Genomic DNA, 15364 nt, shown 5'->3' on the forward strand with positions numbered 1-15364 from the left:
AGTCCCCAAGAACTTAGATCTACTTAAACCTAACTAACGTAAGGACATCACACAACACCCAGTGATCACGAGGCCTAGAAAATCCCTGACCCCACTGGGAATCGAACCCGGGAACCGGGGCGCGGGAAGCGAGAAGGCTACCGCACAACCACGAGCTGCGGACAATATTTATTTCAATCTCTGTACCCTCGTTGCGTACATTTAAATTATTTTTACTTTTCTCATTTGCAAGGAATGATTTTTTTCACTTCCCGCCACTTTCAAGTTAAGAAAAGTGACCTAGGAAGTGTGTTCGCATTCCCAGGCCCACTATCTTGGATCGCCATTTGAATTCTGATGTCATGTCAAATATCACATTATATCCTAAGTGATAGTATTTTCGATAATAAGCGAAATTGTCAGATTACATGACATATACACACATACTTTGCAAGAAACTGCACAAAGCATGACAAAGGATAGGTAGTGTTGTAGCACACATTAGGGGTTCTCTGCCACACGAAAAGCTGTCCCGAGTAGCGATGAGTCGGCAACGTCTGACTGAAACGAACATGGCGCCCTTGGTAGTAGAGGGGGCGTGGCACAGTCGCTTAAAGCTGTCACTGCAGAGAAGACTCACCTCGCGATGGACAGGTATGGGTAAAGACGCGGAAATGTCAGACTTACGCGTGGCTGGTGCGTCCATGTACTGGTCACCTGATTACATGAGTTGCTTGTATTCGAAACGATTTACTTTTGTGTTTGTGTTGCTGCACCATAAAAGGTCAGAGAAGCATAATATATCCCCTTAAAGTGCTCGAAACGCTGACTATTTCATTATAATTGTATCAGTAGCAAATAAAATTAACAGAGGTTCGTTGAGGCGAAGAAAATGGTAACGCATAAATCTTGGAAAGCTTTTTAACGAAACACTCAAGGAATCAGATGTATTAAATACAAGAAGTCTGTGCTAGCAGAAAAGGACGTAATTTGCCATTGGAATGATACGACTCTTTGTTTCCTAGTAGTAATTTTAGGCAGTTTCAATAATTTAGTGATGCTGTGCAGTCACTCTAGTTATATTTGTTATCATTTATGGGTGAACTTTCTTGTAAACTGGTGTCTATCTCGGCTTCGCCTGCGACGCCGCCAACCCGCAACGTATCTCTGTTCAGCGGGTTATCGTCAGTCCAACACCTGCGGTCATGCTGGTTCCCGCGGTATCTTACTCAACCAACAGAGGGTCTCCCGGTAAGCAGCTAGAGGGCGCAGAACAGGAATCACTCCAGACATGCACCCCTTGTTGCATCCGCTGCAGCTTCGCTAGCGAGTAGAAAAATTATAACCTTCCGCCGCGCGAGTTTTCTCCCAGCACGGATCCGACTAGAGACAATTCCGTCTTTGCCAGCCAGCGACTGAAGTACCACCACTGCTTGGATACAGCCTCAGATGGGACGACGCCCGCGACCTGCACTCCGAGACTCTGTGTTCCGCGCCGTGGACTAGTAGCACTGCGCGTGAGATACAACTTTGCATACGTATTTTGTTTTGAAGACAGACTTTTCGTTGTTCACGAGAACGTAATCTAAACTCTCAAGAATCTATTCTGGCTTCTTTGAAGAACAGTTGTTTGTGACGAAACTTTCCTACACAGAACTAAGAAGAATTTCTGGAGAATGTTTGTTTTCTTCTGTTGTACTCTATCAGAAACAGTAACTGTTTCTGTTCGAGGTTTACCTATTCAAATAAATAAAGTTTAATTATGTTTACTTGTGATATTGTGGAAACATCCCGAGTGAGGAACACTTTATTGTAACAACTAGAATGAATCAGCGCAAAAGCGTGCATCTTCCTCTGTGTTAGAACTTATCTGGCCTTAAGGATATACAGGGTGGCAATTACTGAAATATATGAAATAAAATCGTCATAACTTCTGAACGGATTGCGTTAGGACATTCAAACAGTACTGTTGGCCGTGTGGCACAATGGGAATTAGTATGCCCATTGTTGTTTTGTTCAGTGACGAGGCCCAACTTCACTTGGATGGGTTCGGCAATAAGCAAAATTGGCGCATTTCGGGACTGAGAATCCGCATTTCACAGTCGATATGTCTCTTCCCCCTCAACGGGAGACTGCGTGGTGTGCAATGTGCAGTCACGGAACAATCAGTGCGATGTTCCTTTATAGCGCGTAGACTAACGAACGATACGTGAGGGTTTTGGAAGATGATTTCATCCCCATCCCAGATTTCGGCAAGGTGTGGTCATGGAAAAATGAGCTCGGCCCTATCGAAGCAGGAGAGTGTTTGATGTCCTGGAGGAGCACTTTGGGGCACACATTCTGGCTCTGGAGTACCCAGAGGCCACTGGCATGGGCCTCGACTGGCCGCCATATTCTCCGGGTCTGAACGTATGCGACTCCTTCTTGTGGGGCTGAAAACAGCCATTTAGGAAGTCATGGACAGCATCGACGTTCCACCACTTCAGTGGATCATGCAGAATTTTGCTCTTCGTCTGTCTCTCATCATCGTCAATGTGGCAGATATATCGAACATGTCATAATCTAAATCTGAATATCCGTGGAGACGATGTTGAATAAATTGTGTACACGCCGTAGTTTGTAAGAAATTTACGTTGTATTCAAATAGTTCAATAATTGTCTTCCTGTAAAAGTCATACTTATATACTGGTGCAGAGTATGCGCCTAAAAACTATTTATTATGGAATTTCCCACAAGTGGACGTCGGAAGCCCCTTTTACATGAACGATTTTGTGGCCTCCTTTGACTACTCGCGGCAAGTGATTCTACTGCAGCGCCCTGCCATTTTATTCCTGTAGCGAGTCTCGTCTGTCGTGAGTTGTTGCTCTTTTTGACACATCAGCGCCAAAATTGCTTCCTTGTGAGAGCTGTCTGCTCAGCAGTTTGTTTCTTGTTTGGTGAAAATGAGGCTATCAGGAACATCCCTTTTTACTAAAATAAAATCTACATATAGTATCAGGTGTAAGAAACAGCAATGGAAATCAGGTCTGTTAATGAACAAGACGAAGTTCATAAAGGATGTTCTGAACAAAGGGTGTATGCTGAATTCTCCACACTCTAGAGCAATGAAAAAATAGCTTAAGTGTTACCCAAACACTTCGAAACATCTACATTTAGTTACTCTGCAAAATCCACTGAACAATAGAAGTTTTGCATTGCCCCTTTATTTGGAAATCCACGGCACACAAACCAAAAATTGGCTCTGAGGCAAGCGTGTATTTTTATTTGTGATGTGTCTAGAGCACCAAATCAGAAACACAGGCATTTGTGTAACGGCAAAATCCTCTGTTTCCCATAAGAGGTTTTTCACAGCACTCCTGAGCCAAAGTTAATACATGGTGGAATGTTTCGTTGCTCGGATGCACAGTTGAAACCGCCCTCTGTGTACCATCGATGAGACTATCCAGCCAGCCCTGGTCCAAATTGATCCACTCTCCAATGACGATTCTGCGTAACTGGCAGAGTACGTGGGAGTTGTCGATGTCCGACTGGTTTCACAGTATTGAAAATGAAGAAGAGCTAATAGCTCACAAAATGCCAGTTTTATAGTCCATGTTTACCTGACACATTTTCTTCCTCTCCTACTCCTGAATACTGACCATTCCTCCCGGGACTGCCCCCCCCCCCAATCAGGTTTGTGGGTCGAGTTCAGTAGAGAATCGTAATTAAGGGGGTGTACTGAAATATAGTTGCTCCTAATTTTTTAATTTGAAATCTCGTAACGCTATTTAAGTAAACCAAACTTTATTAACATTCTACTTCATTATTCTTCATGTCTACATATTTGCTGCTCAACAAAGTTACCTTGGTGTCGAACACGTGCCCCCAATGAGAGATCAGTTTGTTGACAGAGTCACTGTAGAATGTCTGACTTTGTTGACTGAGCTAAAACCTTACCTCTAATTGCACTAATTCATCACTATCAAAATGAAGTCCTCGGAAGTGTTTCTTAGGTTTTGGAAAGAGATGACGCTCTGCCACATACAATGAGGTTGTTGTTGTTGTGGTCTTCAGCCCGAAGACTGCTTTGATGCGGCTCTCCATGCTACTCTATCCTGCGCAAATCTCTTCATCCCGAAATAAGTACTGCAACCTACATCCTTCTGAATCTGCTTATTGTACTCATCTCTTGGTCTCCCTCGACGACTTTTACCAGCTTCATTACGAGCACGAACAACCCAGCATCGCACATTACTGATGTCGATACAATCATCACTGTACACAGTTTTCATTCATCTACAGATTTCAATTAGAGGCATGTTGTCTGCGGTTAGAAACTCGATTACAGCATTTCGTTTGTTAGGCACCTACTTAGTTAACGTTAGACACCTCTCTTTTACACGCAACAGCTCGAAACCATATCGACCGAGTAATGTGCAAGATCTATAATGCCTCGAACTGTATAGAGAACAGAATTAAAAATTCGGAGGAATTACTTTTTAGCACGCCCTCGTATCTGCCGAACAGTGACTTACTAGGCCCATCAGCGCTCAGAAGTTAGAAATTTTACCGTAGCAAAACAAGTTGACTACTCCTGAGGTAGGGCATTTTTAGTATTATTAATCATCATTTGCCAAGTATTTCTGAGATTTAGCAGGACGTCAACTAGACCTAAGTTTTACCTGCATGTACTGGGCCCAACGCGAGTCTTTCGCCATTTCTTCAAACGCTGTGTAATGAGTCATGTTAGCCATTACGCTGAAGACAGCCTCTCCGCCAGAAACCAACAGCTTGTGAATGTTCTGGACAGCACGCCTGTGAAAATATTAATTAATTAGGGGGCTTTGCCCCAGTGGAAAATACGCAAGACTTGTTGAATTTTTCTAAGAATCGTATGAACGAATTACAACAAAACTATTTTGTGGTGAAAATATACAATAACAATACTGAAAACCCAAAAAATAAGATGTTTTTAATTCCATTAAGTAAGTTATGCAAAAGTGGTTAAATTAATGAGCTTCAACTTGCTGTTCCCTGCACCGAACACATTATGAGAACAAAAACATTGTAAATGTGAGCACAAAAATGAAATTAAATGTGACGGTAACTTCAGTGTCGTTATAGGTCTTCAGTCTAATCATTCCTTGTTCTCTGTTGATATCTTGTGCTATTTGAAAGCTATCAGACTGCACACACCTTGCTGAAAATTCAGAATGGCATTTCATTAATCCCATAAAAAATTACTGACTTCAACTTTTTTGCTCCTGTGCCGTTTTATTTTTACTGTGACCAGCAGCAGCTTCTCCCCTGTACCAATCGCTAGTTTCCTTTCCTTCTTTTTCCGTTGAGTTCAAAGCGTGAATGAGAATTTTTTTTCATGTCTCGTGGAGATTAGAGGGGTTTATTTCCTCCAAAGTAGTTTTACAGCTTCTAGCTACATTTTTAGGGGCAAAGAACAGTTTTTCTAAAAATTTAAGATGTTTGACTAGTTCATCCTCCAACCGATCAATGAAAGAGTTTTTAAATTTATCATAAGAACATAACATCGTTGTACATAGCCTGGTATTAAAGGCAGCGACGAGTTCTTCTAATGGACTCTTAGGGACAGGGAACGACCCTGCTGTTGAATGTTGCAGCTAATGCGCTAATGACGGCATTTTTTCTCGTCACTGCATCCCATTTTGATTTCTTAGAAATTCTCATTCTGACACGATGGAAGGGACACGTTTTCACGACCAACTTTTCTTCTGCTGTATGTATCACACAACTCGAATAGATGAATAAATGCCGATACCGTGGACCGGGGGTGGGGGGTTGGGGGGTGGGGGAGGGGGTGAGAGAAATAACAACGTCGGCATATGCCGTTTTATTTTTACTGTGACCAGCAGCAGCTTCTCCCCTGTACCAATCGCTAGTTTCCTTTCCTTCTTTTTCCGTTGAGTTCAAAGCGTGAATGAGAATTTTTTTTCATGTCTCATGGAGATTAGAGGGGCTTATTTCCTCCAAAGTAGTTTTACAGCTTCTAGATCTATACTACTCTCCCCGTAGTCTCTCGTACAAAGATGCCTTCCAGAACAACATGTAGCGAATCATGAACTTTCGTGGTTTTTTATGCATATCGAGAAAGAACATATTCAGTAAACAGTACGCCTTTGCAGCTTTTATTTTTCTTCCAGTTGACTTGTCGAACATGTGCCATGTCCTCTCCTGATAAAAAAAAAATGTCGGTTCTAACGGGAGACCAGAGGTGTGCTCCATCCTTTAAAATTTGTCTTCATCTAAAGAGAAAAAAGGAAACATTTTATAGTGAGCGGACGCTAAAAGGCTTCAAAAAGGGGCTGGATTGGCAATAAAATATTGTCACTTTTACTACGTCGCTGCAGTACGCAAGTTACTATGTGGAAAGTATAAGGTGGCAGTGTCTTTCCGGTGTGAGTTAGGGCAGCTCGGTGAAGGGCAAAGCAAAACACCAGCCTAGAAGGCAAAGCAACGCTCTATTTTATTTTAGAATACCATATCTGGGTGAATTACGCGAAAAAAATGCAGTCATACGAGATGTAAAACATTACTTCAGCGTGTTTTACATTTTCGGATATAAGCAGTAAACCCAGGCAAAAAGCTCTTGTGAACAAATATAATGAAGCGGCTGGATACTGTTTTACATGCAGTGATTGCCGTAAGAAATATATAGGACAAACCGGTAGGTCATTTCAAATATTTCAGGAACACCTTATCTTAAATAACCCACGAGCTAAATTAACAGCGCACTTAGCGAAGAGTGACACAGCATCACAAGCCCTTCAGAAAATTTAAAAATATTCCATAAGAAAGCAAAAAGCCACATTTTGAATATGTTAGAGAGTAGAAATTTTTAGCTATAAAAACGAAAACGCTCAATTCACGTTGAATAACCAATTGGAATTAAAGCACCACATCATTCTGGCGAATTTTGATTGTTTGTATGATTTCGTTTAAGAACGTAATAAAATTCTGTATTATTCTCGTGTGTATAGATAGACCCAGCGCTCCTAGTCATGAGTACATGATGTCACACTGTCCATATGAGGCCCACGAGAAAGACAGCACTATGGGACTTAACATCTGAGGTCATCAGTCCCCTAGAACTTAGAACTACTTAAACCTAACTAACCTAAGGACATCACACACATCCATGCCCGAGGCAGGATTCGAACCTGCGACCGTAGCAGCAGCGCGGTTCCAGACTGAAGCGCCTAGAACCGCTCGGCCACAAAGGGCGGCTGATACATTCTTCTGCCAGTCTGGCAACAAGCCTTACATAATCTAGTTTTATCAGTAACATAAGATATAAATATCGATAAACTAAAAATGTTATTGGAGAAATTGTATGACTGATTGTTACGGCATTTCTTACTCTTGGAAGTACCACAATAGCAATAATTGGAGTGTTCAAGTTTAACCCCTCTTGAACTACAATCGGAGAATTAAGACAGGCCAGTTGTTGCACAGTAGTTGGTCAGGCGACAAAATGAGCACACACCTGTTGTCGGGTACCCAATGCAGCAGCAGCAAACAGAACACCTTGCCGAAGGGCGCGTACTGCCACACGGCGGAGTTCTCCAGGTCGGGCTCAACCACGTCCAGCTGCTCGTACGTGATGGTGCCTGGCAGCGCGTTGTGCTGCCTGCAGAACTCCAGCATCTTTGTGCTGATGTCGCAGGCCACCAGCTTCGTACCTGGTGGCAGCCGCGGGGCTAAAACCTGCCAGTGCAGAAATATACTTTCTGATTTGCTCTTCTAAGCTATACAGCATATAAAGTTAATCAGTGCTTCCGTTTCTTTGAAGAGGCAAAGCGATCCACAGGTATTGCAGATCATTGATACAACCGTGCTGTGCAATTTCCAGACATGTCGAATATTGAGAAAAGAGGAGGGTGATGAAAGAGGCCACAGTTGTCGAATGTTGAGCACGGTGCAGATTACAGAGCGTCCAGTCCGTGTGTCGTGGCCTGGTACATGGGGGTTGGTCGCCGCGTTGTCCGCGGAACATAGCTCACCGGGCCAGCTAAAGCCTGAGAGTTGTATAGGGCGGTCGGGAACGGTCTGAAAAGCTTGCAAGGGTGTTGCAGGGTAGGTTGCACTGGCAACTGATTATAAATCGTTCCCGATTCTGTTTTTGTTGAAGTTAGCTAAACAAGTCGTTGAACGCGTGAATTCAAGCAGGGTACCGGAGAAGCTGTTGCCAAATGTGTTCTTCGCTCGTTTCCTCAGACAGCACAAACGTAAACCGAGCGAGGTGGCGCAGTGGTTAGCACACTGGACTCGCATTCGGGAGCACGACGGTTCAATCCCGTCTCCAGCCATCCCGATTTAGGTTTTCCGTGATTTCCCTAAATCGTTTCAGGCAAATGTCGGGATGGTTCCTTTGAAAGGGCACGGCCGATTTCCTTCCCAATCCTTCCCTAACCCGAACTTGCACTCCGTCTCTAGTGACCTCGTTGTCGACGGGACGTTAAACACTAACCACCACCACCACCAGCACAAACGTAGCTTCTCCTCACCTATCTTAAACTTATAACTTCCGGAAAAGGCACATTGTAACTGGTAATAAGCATTTGAAGAAGTGATAACTCACGGACTAACAGATGTCTGTGCATTGCCGCACTTTTGCCCGTACAAATGCTTGAATTGCTAATTAAATCGGACTTGCCGCAACGTATGAATTTTGTTCTCAACAGTAATTTCTCAGTACAGCCTACCCTGCAACCCCCCTACAAGCTTTTCAGACTGTTTCTGTCAACCCTGCGACAACTGACAGATAGTTCAGGTGGCGAGTCATCAACCGAAGTCTATTTGAAAACCTGCCGGTATCTTGGAAACTGCATCGGTGGCCGGCTTATGTACACAGGGTGTGCTTGTCGGGTCCACGCCTTCGGTGAGCGTTGAACTCTTATGTGAGAAATATCGGCTGCGTTTGGGATTTATTGGAGCTGGATTCGTTTCCAGATTGGTGTCTCTTTGTGTCAGAACACTGCTCATAAACTGGTGAAAACACAATGTACGTACAATTAGTTTCTTTTTAGGGTTCCTTACTTCAGCCGGTAAAAATCGAACCTCTATTGGATTACTTTTCTGTCTGTATGTCTGCCTTACTGTGAAAATTTATGTCACATGGTAAGATCTACGGTCCCTTGACGGAGTAAAAAAGTGAAGCCTCCAAGACAGTGAAATCACAAGGTACAGCCATTTATGACACATTTTGACATTTGCAAGCTCACTCATCAAAACTATAGTTACTTCCAGTTCACCTAGAATCATGAATTTAGGCAAGAAGCAAAATTGCACAGTTTAAGTAAATTTGTAATTGTATCACTAAAAAAAAATATCTTTTTGTCATTTGATATCCGACTTCAAACTTGAAATTAAAACATTCTCGAAAGCCTTGCAATTCCTGAGACCAATATTTTGCCAGTATCAATGTTGATAACAGGCAAACGTTGTCGATATTCTCGGTATCCGGTACAGATGAACGTAATTAAGATTGTATCGAACCCTCACAGCGTGAGACCTAAACGCAAAGGCCAATGTTTCGTTATACTGGAAGTTAAAAAAATCATACCGTATATTGAAAGGTGGCAATATGGACTAAACCAAGAAAAAAAACTCCAGTATACATGGGCTATAAAATGTATACCTTAAGTGCTATGAGCATTTGTTCATATATGCTCGTGTGAAACAAATTTCTAATACTGAACAAATGGTCACAGCTCTTAATATATACGTTTTAGAAGCCATGTTTACTGGATATTTTTGTCTTGGTTTGGACCACACCATCGCCTCTCAAAAATAAAAACTCCGTCCGAACAGGCCCTGAAAGACCCAACGGTACCGACTGGCCACCGTGTCATCGTCCGCCCACAGGCGTCACTGAATGTGGATATAGAAGGGCACGTGGTCAGCACACCGCTCTCCCGGCCGTAAGTCGGTTTACGAGACCGGCGCCGCTACTCCTCAATCAAGTAGCTCCTCACTTAGCCTCACAAGGGCTGATTGCACCCCGCTTGCCAACAGCGCTCGGCAGACCGGATCGTCACTCATCCAAGTGCTAGCACAGCCCGACTTTGGTGATCTGACGAAACCGGTGTTACCACTGCGGCAAGGCCGTTGGCATCGCCTCTCAAATTATGGGATAATTTTGTGACATCTTGCATAAATAATCCCTGTTTAATCGTGAGCACCATGTTTTTTCTTGCTTTCGAAAAGGATATATCGATCTGTTACTTATTACGCAATGGAAAATTCAAGACAGAAAGTAACAGTACTACGAAAAAGATAGTTGATACTCGCTATATTACGGAGGTACCGAGTCGAAGATAGGCACAACAAAAATACTGTCAGAAAATGAGCTTTCGGCCAACAGGGCCTTCATCGAAAATAGTCGGAGATTATGATCATGTATGTGTGAGTTGCGATTGCGAGTGTGTGCGTGTGTGTGTGTGTGTGTGTGTGTGTGTGTGTGTGTGTGTGTGTGTGTGTGTATACGTTGCCTATTTTAGACGAAGGCCTTGGTAGCAAAAAAGCTCACTTTCTGATAATCTTTTTGTTGTGACTGTCGGCGACTCACCATCTCCGCTATATGGTGAGTAGCAACTATCCTTTTCTTGTTAATTATTACAGGTGCCTGAAATTTGGTGCACCTGTTGTGTAAATCTGGAGATGAAGAAGGAATATGCAAGTAGCATAGAAATCCCACAGCATGTCTCAAATCTATTGTCGTACATAGGATGTTATGTATAGCTTTCTTTATTAAAATTCATGAAAGGGTGTGATAAATGTAAAGCCCTTGTTGCTACTGGTGATGAGTTCCCTGTGAGTGGGATGGACAGTGACATTATCTCATTTACTCAATATGTGCAGCGACGCATTAAAGCTACCATTTACTGGTAGTCTGGCATATCAAATTGTTGTTGAAGAAGAAGATAGTGAAGTAGCTGTAACAGTGGCAGTGCACCACAGCCCACGGATAAGCAATTACACCGCGATTCGAATATGTTCGTAGGTAGTATTGTACAATATTGCATTGTCATAGGGATTATCCACACCACAAGTAGTTGCATCAAGAATTGCATAGCGCCGATTTCCATAACCTGGTAGTGGTTTTGTAAGTAGGCTGTTTATGTTGTCTTATTGGCAACGCTACGTAGCGCTCTGTATGAAAATTGCTGTGTGCAGTCTGTGGCTAGTTTGCATTATTGTCTGCCATTGTAGTGTTGGGGAGCGGCAGTTGGCTGTTAACAGCGCGTAGCGTTGCGCAGTTGGAGGTGAGCCGCCAGCAGTGGTGGATGTGGGGAGAGAGATGGCGGAGTTCTGAAATTTGTAACACTGCTTGTCATGAACTGCTGTATGTATTATGACCTTTGAACACTAGTAAGGTAAATACATTGTTTGTCATGAACTGCTGTATATATTATGACCTTTGAACACTAGTAAGGTAAATACATTGTTTGTTCTCTATCTAAATCTTTCATTTGCAAACTATGCATATCAGTAGTTAGTGCCTTCGGTAGTCTGAATCTTTTATTTAGCTGGCAGTAGTGGCGCTCGCTGTATTGCTGTAGCTTGAGTAACGAAGATTTTTGTGAGGTAAGTGATTTGTGAAAGGTATAGGTTAAGGTTAGTCAGGGCCATTCTTTTGTAGGGATTTTTTTAAAGTCAGATTGCGTTGCGCTAAAAATATTGTATGTCAGTTTAAGGACAGTCTTGTACAATTGTTCAAAGGGGACGTTTCATATGTCGACCCTTAGCCGAGGATACCTCACTGGAATCTTCTGATTTTTTTCTTGTAGTTTGTGTAATTAGTGTAGCTATTGTTTATTGCTAGCGCGTAATTGTAGAGAGAATCTCCTTTGTAGTTGCAGTCTTTCATTGTTGTACAGTAAAACAGTTGTGGCATGCATGTAGATTTGCACCAAGTATTTCGCAGCTGTGCTTGCAATTAACTCCATGTTATTTTCAGTGGTATGTTAATGTGTTCCCTTATTTTTGCTCTTCAAATTGTGCTTTTCTGTGTAATCGTGTGAAATATTGTGACAATAATGGCGTGTGAAAAACTTAACACTAGGCTCCAAAGTAATCTGAGAAATAATAGTGACGACGAGCGTAATTTACCAGCACCACTGTGTAATGAATTAACAGGCATTCAAAGTAGTAATTTGGTAACTGTGCATAGGGAAATGGAGTGGGCTGCAAACAATGGTGTGGACAGTGAAACAATTAGTGAACAGGGAAGCATTATCGATCGATCGGTCGGCCACAGCTTGCCTCAGGAATCCGAAATGACAGGACACAATCTTGCAAATACTATAGATTCAGGTTTTGGGTCCTCACCATTTTCTCAAATAAGTCAAGACACATTTTCTGCTTGTCAAAATGTGAATGTTGCCGGTGCAAATTCACTGCCGAAAATCACTGAGGAACATGTTTCACACACCAATGCATTGTTATTACAATTAATGCAACAAATGGGACAAACACAGCAAAAGCTTCAAAAGTTAGACACAATGGAACTAAATCAGAGACAAACACAGCAACAGCGTCAAAAGTTAGACTCATTGGAACAAACTCTTGAACAAACACGTGAGGATTTAACTACTGAGTTACATAACATTGAATCGAAATGTCAAAAAGTCTGTAATGACGTAAAAACACAAATTTGTGAGCATTTTCAACCTATTTTTTCGCGGCATGAAAATGCATTACAGAATCACGAAGCAGCCATAAAAGAACTGCAAACCACTGTTCATGAAAATCACGACACCCATGCAAGCTAAATTTGACTCAGTTGCATCTACCGATTCGGTTACGCAACTTGCAAAAACTCAGGAAAACCTAAAGGACACAGTAGATACTCTGAAACTTGGTTCAGAAAAACACACTGAGGAAATAAGTACACTATCGTATAAAGTAGCCGAACTTTCGGATCAGTTCACTATCTTATCTGCAAAGGTAGAAGATGATGTGAATGACACAAGACCTGTAGCCATCACTGACACAGAAGAATATGAACAAATTAAGAAATTCAAACAAAATCAGAATCAAATTAATACGCAATACAAAAGAGAAATCCGGGAAGTACAAGATCAGTTGGCACAAGTAATACAAAAATTTCATATTTCAGAGGACACTCGCGCTCCAACACAGGAAGAGGGACTTAGAAATACGGAACACCCACAAAATAATAACACAGGACACTTCGGAAATTATGAAAGAAATTGGCAAGGTGCACCGAATTTTGAGATGGAACCGCCGACACGACGTAACAGTGACCGATATGCTACTCGCCGACACGATGATTTTGACTATAAGCTGTTCATTACTACACGTAAATTCAAAACATTTAAGAATTCTGGCAACGACATTCATCCACAAGCGTGGCTCCATCAATTCTCTCATTGTTTTCCTCCCAACTGGTCATTGGAGCACAGGTTAGAATTTATGTGTGGCTACTTGGAGAATGGAGTTTTGCTATTTGGGGAGCAAAATAACTGATGATGGTCGAAGTACAGAGGATATACTCGTAAAACGTAGACTGGCAATGTCAAGGAAAGCGTTTCTGAAGAAGAGAAATTTGTTAACATCGAGTATAGATTTAAGTGTCTGGAAGTCATTTCTGAAAGTATTTGTATGGAGTGTAGCCTTGTATGGAAGTGAAACATGAACGATAAATAGTTTGAACAAGAAGAGAATAGAAGCTTTCGAAATATGGTGCTACAGAAGAATGCTGAAGATCAGATGGGTAGATCACATAACTAATGAGGAAGTATCGAATAGGATTGGGGAGAAGAGAAGTTTGTGGCACAACTTGACCAGAAGAAGGGATCGGTTGGTAGGACATGTTCTGAGGCATCAAGGGATCACCAATTTAGTATTGGAGGGCAGCGTGGAGGGTAAAAATCGTAGAGGGAGACCAAGAGATGAATACACTAAGCAGATTCAGAAGGATGTAGGTTGCAGTAGGTACTGGGAGATGAAGAAGCTTGAACAGGATAGGGTAGCATGGAGAGCTGCATCAAACCAGTCTCAGGACTGAAGACCACAACAACAACAACAACTTGGAGAATGAACCAGCTGTAAGAATGCGATCAGTCATCCACGATTGTCACAGTGAAGGAGATTTTTATCATGCCTTCCTCTCAGCATATTGGTCTCAAGCCACACAAGACCGAGTAAAATGTAGCATCATAATGATGAAACATTTCGAACAATCTGAATTTTCCAGTCTTGTGAAATATTTTGAAGACATGTTGCACAAGAATCGGTACCTGTCAAACCCATACAGCCCTTCAGAACTCATCCGCATTTGCTTAATGAAATTTCCTGAACATTTAAGAAATATTATTTTGGCAGGACGTTGCAAAGACGACATTGAAGCTTTTCAGGGACTCTTACAAGAATTAGAAATTGACACAGACAGTCGCGGGATGCGAAAACAGGAAAACAATCACTACAGGTCACATCCGTCACAATTCCGTGACGACAGAAACTGGACACGACAAGTCTATTCTTACAACGCAAATCGTGACCAGAACAGACACCACCCATATGACAACCACTGGCAGATTAATAATAGTTACAGAGAAAGATCGCATTTCCGCAGTAATGAATATGATAGAGATAACCATGGAAACAGACAATATGGGAACCAAAACAATTATTATCAAGGGAGGCAGAATAACTTCAGACGCAACAGTTCGGCGCACAGTTACGATTCAGGGAGAAATTCTCCACCACGTGACGGACAAGGAAGAAACTACGGAATCTACCGACATGACGACAGACGATATATTCGTAACGATAGACCTGAATTGCATCAGAACTGGCGGGATTTGAACAGGGCAGGGCCCTCTCGTCAAGGTGAATTTGTAGAAGTTAGGTCTCCTAATCCCAATAACGACGCGCGCCAACAAAGAGACAGACAATGACTCGCACCGTAGGCAGCCGCGTGCGCCGGCTGGCCCAGAGAAAAATAACATAGACGCTAACCTTGAGAAAAATTCCAGTATTCTTTACCGACGTATACCGCATGATAATTGCGTTCAAGTTGAAACTCTGAGTACTATGAAGAGTAAAAGATTGCACCACATTTCACATCTAAAACCGCTTATTGAGAGATAATCTGCTTTCTAACTTAGTCTTTGCAATAAAATTTTTCACTTTACATTACTAGTATGCTTTGTTAGACTTTGAAACTGTTAACATGCGACAGTGTTTGAAGTTAACTATCCAATCTAGAACCTAGGATACATATTTAGACAGTAGTTACGAGTGCATTGTTATAGTGAACAGATGACACAGTGTTATTGTGTGTGTATATTCTTGCTCGTTAGTTGCACAATTACGTAACGACTATAAGGCTCACATACATAGA

At 42.2% G+C, this 15364-nt stretch overlaps 1 protein-coding gene across 1 annotated transcript in view; it reads right to left on the bottom strand.

The window, feature by feature from the left end:
* The window catches only part of LOC124593883 (juvenile hormone acid O-methyltransferase-like), a 61425-nt gene that overhangs the window by 33624 nt on the left and 12437 nt on the right, over positions 1 to 15364 (bottom strand). The window contains exon 3 of the mRNA XM_047132229.1: positions 7492 to 7698. Within this exon, the coding sequence (XP_046988185.1) occupies positions 7492 to 7698 (207 nt within the window). The remainder of the gene's footprint in view (positions 1 to 7491; positions 7699 to 15364) is intronic.

The sequence above is a fragment of the Schistocerca americana genome, chromosome 2 (genome assembly GCF_021461395.2).
Source record: "Schistocerca americana isolate TAMUIC-IGC-003095 chromosome 2, iqSchAmer2.1, whole genome shotgun sequence".
Taxonomy (NCBI): domain Eukaryota; kingdom Metazoa; phylum Arthropoda; class Insecta; order Orthoptera; family Acrididae; genus Schistocerca; species Schistocerca americana.